The sequence below is a fragment of the Anthonomus grandis genome, chromosome 8, assembly GCF_022605725.1.
Source record: "Anthonomus grandis grandis chromosome 8, icAntGran1.3, whole genome shotgun sequence".
Taxonomy (NCBI): Eukaryota; Metazoa; Arthropoda; class Insecta; order Coleoptera; family Curculionidae; genus Anthonomus; species Anthonomus grandis.
In genome coordinates this window covers 1,460,879-1,476,057 of record NC_065553.1, presented here as the reverse complement: position 1 = coordinate 1,476,057, position 15,179 = coordinate 1,460,879, and the positions used below count along the sequence as shown (strand labels likewise).

General features: G+C 33.4%; 1 protein-coding gene across 1 annotated transcript in view; it reads right to left on the bottom strand.

The window, feature by feature from the left end:
- Positions 1–609: 609 nt before the first annotated feature.
- Positions 610–15,179, bottom strand: part of LOC126739498 (putative ATP-dependent RNA helicase TDRD12) — an 82,734-nt gene continuing 68,164 nt past the window's right edge. Inside the window, exons 21-22 of the mRNA XM_050445205.1 lie at positions 13,486–13,762; positions 610–10,358 (exon numbers count right to left, since the gene is read on the bottom strand). Coding sequence (XP_050301162.1) covers positions 10,025–10,358; positions 13,486–13,762 — 611 coding nt within the window. The 3' untranslated portion in view covers positions 610–10,024. The remainder of the gene's footprint in view (positions 10,359–13,485; positions 13,763–15,179) is intronic.

The following is a 15,179-nucleotide window of genomic DNA, read 5'->3' as shown; positions in this document are numbered from 1 at the left end:
GTTATGGAACCATACATTGAGCATTTTATGCCAATTACATGTAAGTTCATGCACGATAATGATCCAAAACATTCTGCAAAATCAATAAAACGATGGTTTACTAAAAATGTGGTAGATGTTTTGGAATGGCCGCCACAAAGCCCAGACCTGAACCCTCTGGAAAATTTGTGGGATCACGTTAAAACCAAAATTAAGGTATTAAATCCCTCAAATCTGGATGAACTATGGCAAAACTTCCAAGAGGCTTGGAACAGTATTCCGGCAAGCGTGTGTGCAAAATTGGTGGAGTCAATACCCAAGCGATTAAGTGAAGTTATAAAAAATAAAGGATACCCAACAAAATATTAAATTGGTTTTGGTGAAAGTAAATATTTTTTAAGTGTGCTATTTAAATGGCCAGAATTTCTTTAGTTTTTTTGTTATGTTTCTTATATATTTAAAATACTCTTTTAATTTTAATTAAATACAACTCTTTGTAGAACATCTAAGCTAAATATATTATAAAAAAAATAGAAAATGGTATTTAATATTTTTTATCGCAATTTAGAAAAGTGTGCTATTTATATGACCATAACTGTAACTCGTCTCTACACAAAAAAAAACGCAAAATCCTGCAAAATTAATTTTTTATTTACTAAAAAATTAAATTATTCATTCTAAGGTCAAGTAAAAATCCACGTGTTCATTCATTTCTTTGTTTAAAATCGTATTTTATCTCTCTAAAGTTCAATTAATTTAGACACGGGATATTACAATTAGGCCATCGATATAGTATATTTATGAATAAAAAGCATAAGGAGAATGAGGCTTAAAAGAGTTAGTTTGGCATTACAAACGCAGATCAACGTTTTTATTTCGTTTATATGGACTTTTAAATAGCGCCTTTATTATGGACAATGAGCAATTCGAGGATTACTCATAAATAAGGCTTAACTATTTACGATTTTATAAATATGGAGATCGCTCTATAGCATTTTTAACCGCACTAAAGTATATTGGATATAAAATGCTATTTCTTATTGAAAAAAAGGTTTTCGTGAGATATAGTGTTATTTTCAAACTTATCCGCGTCCAAGATAATTTAAAAAGTGCATAAAAATTGTAAATTTATGTTTCTTTCTTGAAAAAGGGAATTTTGCCAAACAATTTCTAAAAAAGAGCGTAAATATATCCACCAACTTAATTATATATTGGAAAAAATCACGTTTTTCCCGAACTAGCGCTGTCTAATAAGAAGGTTTATACGTGTAATATAACGATTACTATGTCAATGAATCAATCACATTTTGAACAATTGTTCCTAACTTTAAGTACCACATTAATCAGTATTCTGCTTCTAAAATTATTCATAAACTTAATTAATAGAGTAGTTACTAAAATGAAGTACCATCTTCGAAATTGAATTAACTGTAATAAATGCCCTTTCAGATGGACGCATATGATAGGAGCGCATATCATACGGGTGAAGTCAAGTATTATAATTTAAATAAATTAATTTATTTAGTTTATCATGCCAAGACATCCAAAATATTACCAACAAATTACAGTCGTGGTAATTTCAAAAATGCACTTTTTGCAGAAGAGAATATGGCATTGCGGTGGATTTTTCAACGGTTTAATCAGCACAACGATCTAAAGTATTCTTTCAAGATAGTAAAAGATTCGTTTCATGAGAAAAGCATAATTGTACTTAAATGGCCATCTCAATCCCCAGACTTAAGTCCCGTTGAACATTTTTGAGACGACTTAGATCACCGGAGTCGGACTCATTTTGATACTAGAAATCAACAGCATATGTTTAATATCATAAAATTAGAATGGCCATAAATTTCTCTACAAAAATTGATTGACTTTATGCTTAGAAAATGCGAGGCAGTCCTAGATGCTAAAGGATAGCTACAAAATACTTAAAAAAAAAGGTCATTATGTTTACAACTTGTTTTTAATAAAATAATAAAAGTTTCCATATACGAGGGCGGGTCAATAAGTCCGTGACTTTTTGAATTTCCCGCCCTTTAATGGAAATGGCAACTCTGCTCCCGTCAACAGAGAACTGTCAGTTGACGCCTATCAAAATTTGAACAAGCTGCGTCATTTAGTTTGTGTTTGACAGCTGTTGATGGCAGAATTGTTTTGAGAAGAAAATGGAAAAAAAGTGAATTTCGTGTGCTCATTAAGCATTATTTTTTACGGAAAAAAACCATAACTCAAACCAAGACTAAGCTTAATAAATATTATGGGGACTCTGCACCATCCATTTCCATGGTAAAGAAGTGGTTTACTGAATTTCGATGTGGCCGTACAAGCACGGAAGATGCCGAACGTTCTGGACGCCCAGTCGAGGTCTCTACATCCAAAACAATCGAAAAAATTCACGATATGGTTTTAGCCGATCGGAGATTGAAAGTGAGAGAGATTGTGGAAGCCATAGGCATCTCACATGATTCAGTAGTTTCAATTTTGAATGAACATTTGGGTATGAGAAAGCGTTCCGCAAGATGGGTGCCGCGTTTGCTCACAATCGACCACAAACGCAACCGTGTGACAATTTCCCAGGAGTGTTTGGCGTTATTCAACCGCAATATTGTCAAACGAAGATAATTCATTAAAAAACATTTTAAATTTTATTTTATTAATATAAAAATCACTTAAAAATATTCGTTCGGTATACCAGGTCATTTACCGACAAATTGTGTAAGTAACAATTTCCTGATTGCATGATGAAATAACCAAGTCATTTCCATCGTAAAAAGATTGCAAAAGTACTTTGTCGACAGAACGATGGTTTGGAAAAAACCGGAAATTGTGCTGACAAAGAAAATAAACACCAGGGTACGACGAACGAAATTTGGCAGAGTTACGACTGGGTCTTGGGCAAGAAGAGGTAACCGAAAGCAGTGCGGAAAAGCTTTGTGAAATGTTTGCTCCAAGAATAATAATAATGTAAGTACAACATTTTATCATATCGAAGAAGATCACAATTATTGTCACTTTATTAAGTTACGTAACATTACTTTCACTTTAATTATAGAATTCGCTACATATTCCCATGTACTTAAATTATTAATCCTGTTATGTCGATCTTAGTTTATCTCTTGTCAAATTAGCTCTTTTATTTGGGTAACTCTACTTAAATCGTGTAATTATATTTTGCTGTCAATACAAGATATTTAGTAAACTATATTTTGTTTCAATGCTAAAGCGTACCTTAAGGTTCCAGTTACATACAATGTATGTAACCGTCACACGGCTTTATCCTAGACCGGGCCAACCCCCGGTGTGACAATATGGACGAATGTTTGCGTCGTTTCGTCACCGTAGACGAAACGTGGATCTACCACAACACGCCGGAGACCAAACAGCAGTCAAAACAGTGGATTTCTCGGAGTGAATCGTCGCCCAAGAAGGCAAAGGTGGGTTTGTCAGCCAATAAAGTCATGGCGGCCGTTTTTTGGTATGCACGCAGTATAATACACATTGACTATCTTCAAAAGGGGAAAACAATCAATGGAGAATATTATACCAACTTATTGGATAGATTCAATGAGGAACTGAAAGAAAAAAGACCACATTTGGCCAAAAAAAAAGTTCTTTTCCACCAGGACAATGCAAATCCACATATGTGCAGTTTCCATGGCAAAAATCCATGAATTAGGTTACGAACTACTTACAACCTCATCCGCCCTATTCTCCAGATTTAGCCCCCAATGACTATTTCCTATTCCCAAACCTAAAGAAATGGCTCGGCGGAAAGAGATTTGACTCGAACAACGAAATCATCTCTCAAACAAATGCCTCTTTTGATGACCTCGACAAATCATATTTTTCCGAAGGGATAAAAAAATTGGAGAAACGTTGGACTTAGTGTATAGAACTCAAAGGAGACTATGTTGAAAAATAAAATAACTTTTTATATAAAAACCTGTCTTTTATCCAAAAAGTCACGGACTTATTGACCCGCCCTCGTATCTTGAAAAAGGTAAAACTATCAACGGCGAATCGAATTATGCGAACTTATTGCAACGTTTAAGCAAAGAAATCAAGCAAAAACGGCCGCATTTGGTTAAGAAGAAAGTGTTGTTTCATCAAGACAATGCATCAGCTCACAAATCCGTTATTGCAATGGCCAAAATGAATGAATTAAAGTTTGAATTGCTACCTCATGCACCCTATTCGCCAGATTTAGCCCCCTGGGTCATTCTCATTTAACTTTGATATTTGATGTCTTCAAGACTTTTTTCTTCAGGTTTCGTTTGTTAGTGTCGATCAGATGTTTTAAAATAAAAACTAAACACGGATTAATCACATGTTTAGGAAATAATATATCTTGATTTTATCAATGTAATTTTATTTCATTTTAAAGTCACAAAATGTCAAGGTTCGTCACGGTCTCTTTCTTAGTTGCTTTCATACTATCATGATTTTTCGTTAAGGAATTGTTTTTTACTTAGGCTTTACTTAGATAACTAAAAAATATTGATTTAATTTTTAACTTTTCGCCTATAGGAAACACGTCTTTGCTTTTCGTATTTATTAAATTCTTTCAAAGTATTGTCTCTAAAAAATATGTCAGGTTCGTCACTACTATTAAGAAAGCGTAAAATTCTTATATGGACCAATTTACTATTTCCAGTTAACCACCTGCTTGCTAAATGAAACCATAGTGTCGCTACGCAGTGTAAAGAAAGTGTTTTTTTAGTTAAATACTGTGTTTAAAAAAGTGTTTTCTTGTGACTTTAAGGTGAGTATGTTTATTGCTTGTCAGTTACGTCACGCAAATAACTTTAAATTTCTTTATATTTTCTTAAAACTAATTATTGTATTTTGTTAACCAAAGCAAACTAAAAGTTAGGTAATGTTTACAATAAAATACCGGTCGCCGGTCATAGTCAAATAGTCTTATTTTTAATAAAATGTCAGGTTCGTCACGGTCAGCTACGTCACTATTCTTTCGTAACGCAGCTGACAAGTTCGTGACGAACCTGACGTTAAAAGTAGTAAAGTAGACATTATTTTCAGCAATGCCGTTAACACCGGCTGAACGTGCAAGGCGTTATAGAGAAAAACTAAAAGAAAACCCCGAAAAAAGACAAAAATATTTGGAAAAAAGCCGAAAGAGGGCAAAGAAGTCCAAAAAGTCTATAGAAGAACTTTCCGATAGGGAGCAGCGTTACCAAAGAAAAAAATGGAGATTGTACCAACAGAAAAGTCGGCAGATAAAAAAACATGAACGTGAACAGGACCAATTTCTTCAGCAAAATACTCCACCGGGAAGTCCGATACCCCTGCCCGATCATATTCCTATGGAAGATGTTGGAATAGTAAATGAACCTCCAAGAAATCAATCTTACTTAGAGGCTAACAGGTCTTCCGGAAGAAAGAGACTTCGCAAGGACAGAACTGCTGCATACAGGAAAATCAAGCGTTTGGAAAAGGACTTGGAAAAAACAAAGCAGTCTTTACGAAAGTATAAGAAACGTTGCCAGCGATACCAGAAAAAGAATGTTGTGGCAGGGAGTCAGAAAAGTGAAACAGCTAGTCCTTACAGTAAAGCCATCCAAGATACCAAAGGATATAATGTTCCTGAAACTGTAAAAAAAACTCTAGTTTTTCATAATGCACTAGTTGCACAAATAAAAGACAATTACTCAAAAACAAACAACGAAAAAGAAAAGCAAATTATTTCTAGAGCCACTAGTGGAACCATTGTCAAAAAATATAAATTTTTAACAAGAACTAAAAAGGTACTTCAATGTCATTCTTCAACCACAATGTCAAAAGGGAAAGGAAGATGTCGACTTACTTTACATCCACTTCATAAAAAAATACGAGACTTTTTTAATAGAGATGACATAACTACGTTAACACCGGAAAAAAAACAAACAGTAACACGAGGCAAGATCAAATATCAGAAAAGATTGCTAAAGGAAACCCTTAAAAATCTTTATGAAAAGTTTTGCAAAGAGTTTCCTTGTAGTAAAATTAGTTTTGCGACATTTTGCAGGCATAGACCTTGTTGGGTTGTGAAACCAAAACTTTCCGATAGAGATTCTTGCTTGTGCAAAAAACATTCCAATATACAGCATAAACTGGATACTTTAGTAAAAGAAAAAATATGCACAGAACGCAACATCGAAAACGTATGTAAGCTGGTTACGTGTGATGTAAAATCAAAAGATTGCATGAAAAATATCTGCCCAAAATGCCAAGATCAGGCCGCTATAATCCTCGCGGATATTAAAGATCCAAATAAATTAGTTAATTGGAACTTTTGGAAACTTGAAAAAGAGGAAAGGAGCAAATCAGGCAAAACATTTTTTGTTAATAAAACAAAGCTTATCCGTGAATCTGGAATGCTAAAGAACCTATGCACAAATTTTAATGCAGAACTAAAAACAATGTTCTGTTGGCATGTCTTTAAAAAAAATCATCAAGCCAGTCAAAGGCAAAAATGTATTTCTGAACTAACTTATGAAGAGGCTGCTGTACATATAGATTTTTCTGAAAATTACTCATGCAAAATGAGTTCAGAAATACAGGCAATGCATTTCGGTTCCTCACACAACCAGGCCAGTCTCCATACCGTTGTAGTTTACTATGACAATAAACCTCCTGAAAGTATATGTACCATTTCTTCCTGTACTCGGCATGACCCTCCTGCTATTTGGGCCCACTTACGTCCTGTTTTAGAAGAACTAAAACAAAATGGTGTGCAAACTGTTAACTTCTTTAGTGATGGCCCAACATCACAATACCGCAACAAGGACAATTTTTTTTATTTGAATACATATTTTAGAGATTATGGATTTTCAAATGCTTCATGGAACTTTTCAGAGGCTTCGCATGGTAAGGGTGCTCCGGATGGTGTTGGGGCTGCAGTCAAAAGAGTAGCTGATGGACTTGTCTGTAAAGGGAATGACATTCCAGATGCAGAAGCGTTATTTAGGATTCTTCAAGGAAAAGTAAATGTGAAACTTTATTGGATCGATTTAGAAGATGTCATTAACTTTGATTCCAAAAAAGAAATAAATAATCGTTACAAAATGACTAAAGGCATTATGAAAGTAGGTCAAATTATTTTGAAAGATTCTGAGTCCGATTTATATGGACGCGAATTATCGTGTTTTTGCAAGAAATTGCCTACAACATGTGATTTATTTTGTTATGTTTGGTTAAATTTAGAATTTACATTTTTGGTTAAACGTTTTTGTAATTGGAGCCATTTAATAAAAAAAAAACAATTATTATTTAAATGTGTTTGTTTTCTATCAATTTTTAGCATCATTGTCAGGTTTGTTACATCAGTGTCAGGTTCATCACTATTTAGAAAAACACATAAAATATGGTATTGCTTTTTATAGAAAAATAGAAACTAAAAAAAAATAAATTACCCATCGGCTTCTTGCAATAATTAATGTTTTAAAAAGAATTCTTAACCTGGGTCTAAGGCTAATTTTCTGACTTTTAAGAAATAGTGACGAACCTGACAAAGTTCAGTAAGCAGAATCACTCAAAAATGGGTAAAATAAAAAAAAAATTTGCACTGCTTTTGCCAAATTGTGTTATAAAACATGATTAGAAAATGATTTGTTTGTTTTTTTGCATAATATTAAATATTTTGTAATGAACGATTTTCACTATTGGTTTGACGACTTTAAATGAGAATGACCCCCTCAGATTATTTTCTCTTTCCAAACTTAAAAAACTGGCTCAGTGGTCAAAGATTTTCCAACGATGAAGAAGTGATGTATGTCTGCAGTTAATGGCCATTTCGAGGCGAGATAGTTCTTATTATAAAAAGGGTATCGAACTTATAAAAGATCGCTGGGAAAAGTGTATAGAGCTGAAAGGAGATTATGTTGAAAAATAAACAATTTTTTTTCCAAAATTTTCGTGTTTTCTTTTTTGGATCGGGTACTTCTCGTACAATGCCTCGCTAAAGGAAACACTTTAAAGAGTAATTCAGCTGCTAAGAACTAAGAAAATATATTTATTACGAGAATTTAAAATTTCTGCAGAAAGGTTTGGATCTAAGCGAGTAACTCTGTAAAAGTTTAAGGACTTAAATAAATTTAGAAAATCATGACATATGGAGCCAAATGAAGTTGAGAATGAAGGAATGTCCGAGAAGACGTGAAAGATGACCAACGGTCAGGACGCCCCTCCCCATCGACTTCTAAGGAAAACGTTGCACGAATTCGTGGTTGTGTCCTTAATGACCGTCGATTGACAGTTGACGATGGATGGATGATGGCTGAGGAACTGTCAATACCTAAAACAATCGTCCACGAAATCCTGACAGAATGAAAAAATTGTGTGCAAAAATCGTTTTGAAGATCTTGACTTCAGACAGATATTTTAAAGATACTTTTTTTTTTTAAGTGATAATATGTAGCAGTGGCAATAACGCTAGATATTTTCTCTTGCATGTTTGTTTCTCTACTGCCGTCACCGGCAATCATACGCGTGAACTTCATACGCATCCATCTGAAAGGCCACTTACTGTTTTACATGTTTTGCCACTCAAAATAATGGCAACACTAACTATGCCACATACGAGGGATGTCTTTTAAGTTTTGCATATAGAAACATAGAGGGCGTCACTAATCAAATGTCATTAGTCAAACTTAACTTCAAACTTTACTTTTCTTAAATTCAAAACGTCAGTGCGATACATATAGTTTTACAGCTACAGTGAATTTTTAAAGGTAGCAAATTGCGCATACCATGGAATTAAACAGAGAACATTTTCGGGCCATCATTTTTTACAATTTTCGAAGGCAATTATCTCAACAAGACTGCTGTGCTGAGTTGATTTCTGTTTTCGGTGATGAAGCACCACATCAGTCGACAGTTTCTCGTTGGTATGCAGAATTCAAGCGTGGACGGGTTAGTTTTAGCGACGATCCAAGGTCAGGTGCACCAAAAACGGCTGTCACCCAAGAAAACATTGATGCTGTGCGTATGCTTATCACGGAAGATCGACATGTGACATATCGTGAGATTGAGGCTTCATTGGCGATTTCAAAGACCTCAATTCAAAAAATTTTGCATGAAGAATTACGGGTAAGAAAATTAGTTTCCCGCTGGATACCGCATCTGTTAACTGAAGAACAGAAAGAAGCTAGGGTGATGTGGTGTCGAACAACTCTAGACCGCTTTGAGGCAGGAAACTCTAAAAATGTGTACAGCATTGTCAGTGGTGATGAATCATGGATTTACTCATATGAACCTGAAAATAAACGTCAGTCGTCTGTATGGGTATTTTAAGATGAAGAAAAGCCAACAAAAGTCATTCGTTCTCGAAGTGTATTTAAAAAGATGGTTGCAACATTTGTCTCAAAAGCAGGTCATGTTGCAACAATTCCTCTGGAAAATCAACGAACTGTTACTGCCGATTGGTACATTACCATTTGTTGCCGAAAGTCATCGCTGAGCTTCGAAAAGCGAACCCACAACGACGAATCATCCTCCACCAAGACAATGCAAGTTCGCACACAGCCCGGAAAACTATTGAATTTTTAACTTATCAAAACGTCGAATTATTGGATCATCCTCCGTACAGTCCCGACCTAAGTCCCAACGATTTCTATACTTTTCCAAAAATCAAGAATGAACTGCGTGGTCAGAGGTTTCAGACGCCAGAGGAAGCAGTTAACGCCTTTAAAAATGCAATTTTGACAGTACCCACAAACGAGTGGAATAACAGCTTTGACAACTGGTTTGAGCGCATGCAAAAGTGCATTAAATTTCGTGGAGAATACTTTGAAAAACAATAAAGTCGTTAAAAGTTATTTTTTGTTTTATTCCAGCTGCATATGCAAAACTTAAAAGTCAACCCTCTTACACAAAAATGGTTTACTACGAAACAACACTAATGCCCTGTTAAAGTTTGGACATTGCAATTAGGATACTCTGAATATCATAATTGATCAACTTTTAAAACACTTATCCCTTATTGCATAAATTAAGAATATCTGATGTAAATTCTCAAGTTTTCTAAAAACCGAGCTGAGAAAAAACATTAATATTCCTCGTCGTTCGGAATATCAAAATCGTACTCCGAATCTAACTCAGAAACGTCATAGTAATATTCGTCATCTCCAGCCGAACTGGAGTCCGAAAGGCCCAAATCCAAAAATTTCCTTGGTTTCCCTTCATCCACTTTAATTGCACCGGTATCGTAAGTTATCTTACGCATCTTTTCGCTCGTTCTCAACAGTCTCGGCCATTCGCCTTCCGTACGTTTTTTTAGCGTGACTCGAATTTGAGATCCGAGGATCGTGTGCTGACAGGTCGATTCTACAGAAGAATAAAGCAAAAGTTTCAGAGCATACTCCTTTTCTCCCTTTGACGCACTAGAAACAAAAATAATATTCTATTAGGGTTTAAAAAATAAAGAGAGAAATTAATAAATAAATATTTCATAGTATTTGCAAGAATAATGTATAAACAAAACATTGGAGCAAACACTTAATAAATGATACAGAAGTATACTTTTAAATAGCTGATAATATGTTTTTGGAACCTCTTAAATTTGGGGTTAATTTTGTTTATTTTTGGATTTTTTTTGATAATAACTTTGTTTTTTTTTTTTAGTTACACAAAAGCATGAAAGAAATATGTATCTGCTAAGAAGTGTAAATTATTATTGACTTTTGAGTTCAAACAATCTATATAAAATTTAGTTTTTTATAAGGAATCGTAATAAACATACCAGCTCTGCTGCCTTATGATTTAGTGTATGTGTACCAGGTATCTATTAGATAAATTCTTTTTTTTTGTTTTTGTTTAAACAACTGCCTACATATAGAAGAACTGTAACTCTATAATTTGTAGCACAAATAAATATTATTATTGTTATTATTATTAATATTATTATAAGAGCCTTAAATTTTTCAAAATGAACAGAAATTGATATGGTAAAATCTAATAAAACAAATAACACAAGTGGCATGAAAGTCATGTTTGAAAAACAGCCAATAAATAAATAAAATATTCATATCGACCTCAAAAATGCAACTTAAAAAGAATTCAAATTAGTATATACAGGATATCCCATAAATAATGGTAAATAATTTAACAAAGATTCATTTAAAAAAATAAATGACTTAAATTTTCCCAGTCTGAAAGTCAAAGACAACCAAGAAACTGGGTAATAAACTTAATGTATTTTTTTTTTAATTTTGGCTATAAATTTAGCATTTATTCTTAGTTTTTAACAAAATTTGGACAATACATTTTTTTATATGGCAAATCTTAAAATTAACCTTTTTTTTTAAATTTTGTCATAGAGTTGCCACCAACAACATTTTGATTTTTTTTAAACTCCCTAACTTTTTTAGGCTTGGCATAATTTAATTTGCTATTTAAAATATGCATTATGCAAACAGTTTTGCTTAAAAAAAGTAAATTTCAAAAATATCGCTACGATTGACCCTTTTCGACATATTTACATTTAAAGTTTTCAATGTGCTCAAAATAAAATTTTATTCTTCTACTTTAGGTTAAAATATTTTTTAAGTGCCTGACAAGATGAATTATTATATACGTCCAAATATGTGATTTATTGAAAATATAGTCATTTATGACCACAGTGTGCCATTACTTTTACAGAACACAGATTATGTCTATTCCTCCTGTTATGGTCATGTTTGTACTTCAAATTTGAGTTCTTGTGATTAGGCTTTACCCTAAGACTTACAAGTTTTTAAAATGTCAGTTAAATAGTGGAAGTATTTCAGTTAAGGCATGACAGAAAGCGCTAGAAAGGATCTTTTTTTGGTTCTTCTAATCTTGTGTAATTACAGCCAATGTCCTTCATTTTTGCTGAATTTAGCCTATATTGTGTGCTCCTTAGTAAATTTTTCAGTTACTTCGAATTTTCATACTAGGAATCATTTAAAATTAATTAATAAAAGCATTTACCAAGAAAACTAGGTTAACGTAGAATTTTAAAATTTTAAAATAATTAATTGCGAAGTATCCTAGCGATATTTATTAGTTCAAGTTTTCGCCAATGACCGCACAACTTTTTAAACACGTGCATCCTAGAGATACGACCCTCTAATATATCTAACTCACCATGTTAGCTTTATTCTCGCGATGTTAGCAGTATTGAGTTTATAAATAAAAGAGAGTTTATAAGTCAGAGCCTCTATTTTAAAAAATAAAACTAGTTTTTACTTGAATAAGGAAAATTTTGTTTTTTTTTTCAGATTATCAACTTATTCAGGATGATTTTTTGGTTTGAATATTCCCTTTTAAGACGTAAGCATTGACAGGTGTTTGCAACCAATTTTCGTCTAATATACAGGAGGTTTCTTATCCTTTACCATCAAGACCCACCTGAACAACAACAACGAAGTCCTTTGCAGCATTTTAAAATAACAACATTAACAAATCACATCACTACTTTTACCTTGAATCCCGTTGTTATTATAGTTTTTTATGTATTGCATTGCAACAAATTAACCTTTCTCGAATTGATAAAGGTCATATGTTATTTTTTAATATTTTGATGTGATTATTTCCAACATAAATTTAGCATTAGCATGTGGTGTGGAATGTTAGATGGTTATTTAATTGGCCCATTTATAATACGGGTATTATATTTATAAGACGGTAGATTTACAGGAAAAGTATTTAGACTTTCTTGAAAATCACTTGGGAAATTATTAGAAAATGTTCTTCTTAATGTAAGATAAAATATGTATTTGTAGCATGATGGAGCCCCTGCACACTACAGTTTACCTATAAGAGATTTTTTAAACCAAAACTTTCTAAATTGATGGATCGGTCGGGGTGGTCCGTATAATTGGCCACCTAGATCGCCAGACCTTAAACCGTTGGATTGCCTTTGCGGGTGGTTCAAATCACTGGTATATTCCACTAAAGGAAATACAGGAGAAGCATTACTGGATCGGATAACAAACATAGCACAAGCTTTAAGAAATTTGTCCGAAACTGACCATAGAACAACCCGAGCTATTCAGCACAAAGCTGACATGCGCTTAGAAGTAAATGGTGGAATTTTTGAAAATTGCTTATGTTTTTTTGAATATAATTGGACAATAATTTTATATAAAACTAAATCAACAATATGTATTTTCTAGAAAAATCTCAAAAACGGTTGCTCATATCAACTATTAACAGATTTTAACATCTTTTTGATGTAAAAATGGCAAAAGACTTATTTAATTTACTTAAAAATATAATACAGGGCAGTACCAAAAAGTTGTGATCGTCCACAATAGTAAACAGACGTGTAGATGGCGCTCTTTATAATTAACACCGATATTAAGATAAGATTCGAATTCGTGTTTCGATTTCATTTAAAAAATAGAAAAATTAAATAAAAACTTAACACCATGTATTTGGGAAGTTTGTATAGACTTTTATGTTTATTTTTGGGCTCTTAATACTTAACTGAAGTATTGACATTTTGCCCAAGAATCACCAATAATATATAGAGTTACGACTTACCTAAAGCAGAAGAGTCTCGACTTTTTGACGGTCATTTCGGGATGGTTTACTTCGGAAACTTGAATGTTTAGTTTTAGGTATTCGCCCGTTTGGGACCAAACAACTGCGGGAGTCAAGTAATTGACTTCGGGGGCGGCTTTTATCGCAGGTAAATCACGAGGTGCTTCGGTTTCGGTTCGATTATCTTTGGTTGATTTTGCTGCTTTGGTATCGATAAGGAATTGGCTGGGGTCGAATATCACGCAGTCGAAACCGTCAATGTCAAACTGTAATATATCTGGAAAACATTGATATATAATAATAATAGTTTATTAACGGTGATAAGATTATAACAACCATTGAAATGTAAAAATATTTAGCAAATATATAAAAAAGAGTCAACGCGAAGCACCCTTTAAGGTACAAAGAATCCAACAACTCCTAAAAGCTCTGGCGTATCAGTCAAGGAATTTATGATTTTATAGAGCAGAAGTAACTTCAGTGCTCAGTTAATAACTTCATGTGCTCATTTATAAAATTCAATGGAGAATCAAGCTTTAAAGCAACAGAAGAATAATTTAAAGAATACCAAAATTTGCAACCATTAAAATAACTTTAATTATTTTTGGTTTGTCCGTTTAAGAATAACAACCAAATATTTTTACGAAAATTTCTTTTTTTTATTGCCTCGTATTCACAGGTATGCCAGCCAAAATGTATTACCTTGACTGGTGATGAACGTCAAATAAGTTGTCCATGTTCACTGCATCATAATTTCTACATTAAAAAACTCAGCTATGAGTTACACTACTGAACAAAAAGTACTAATGGTTAAATGGTTTTACCAAAGGAATAGTTACCAAGACTTTTCAGACTTTTATTTCCAATATAATAATGAATTTTATTAACAAAACTTTGGTATGGCTGTGGGTTCTCTTCACCAATTTTAAGTAATATAAAAATTTTGAATCTAAAATTATTAATAAATTAGATCGAGAGCCTTTTAATATACAGTGAAAGCTCTCCTTGCGAACAGCACCTATAAGCGGACATCTCTTTTAACCGGACAAAGTTCCTGGAACCGAATTTCAGCATATCATTTTCAATGTTAAATGCATTCCGATAAGCGGACGCTCTTATAAACGGACGCGGACACTAGATTTTTCTGTATGTGATCAATAAATCTCCCATGAGCGGACGCGAAACTCTAATACCCGGACGATTCTTAGTTCCGCTTATTGCAATGCACATATCTACATAAAATTCGGTAATTCCCCGATTTCAGGCAAATTCGTACTTGATTGAGATATTTTATTATTGTAACTGTAAAATGGCACCAAAAAAAAGGATGCTCTCGTTAAAGGAAAAGATGGAAGTTGTTAACGTATTAGACAGAGAAAGTGTTTCAGTTCGTCATTTGGCAAAGAGGTTTAATATTGGGAAAACGCAAGCAGCTGAAATTGCCAAAAATAAGGAAGATATCAGGAGTAATCGGCAATCAGGAACTAATATAAATCAAAAGAAGGATTTTTTAAAAAAGGAAGGTTTTGCTATAGACAAAACATGTTTTGAGGGATTGTGAAAGCTAGAAGTCAGAACATTCCAATCTCAGGGCCGTTAGTGAAAATGAAAGCTAAAGAAATCGCCATTACTTTGGGCTATAATAATTTCAGTGCGTCCGACGGGTGGCTGCAAAAGTGGCGCAAAAGGAATAG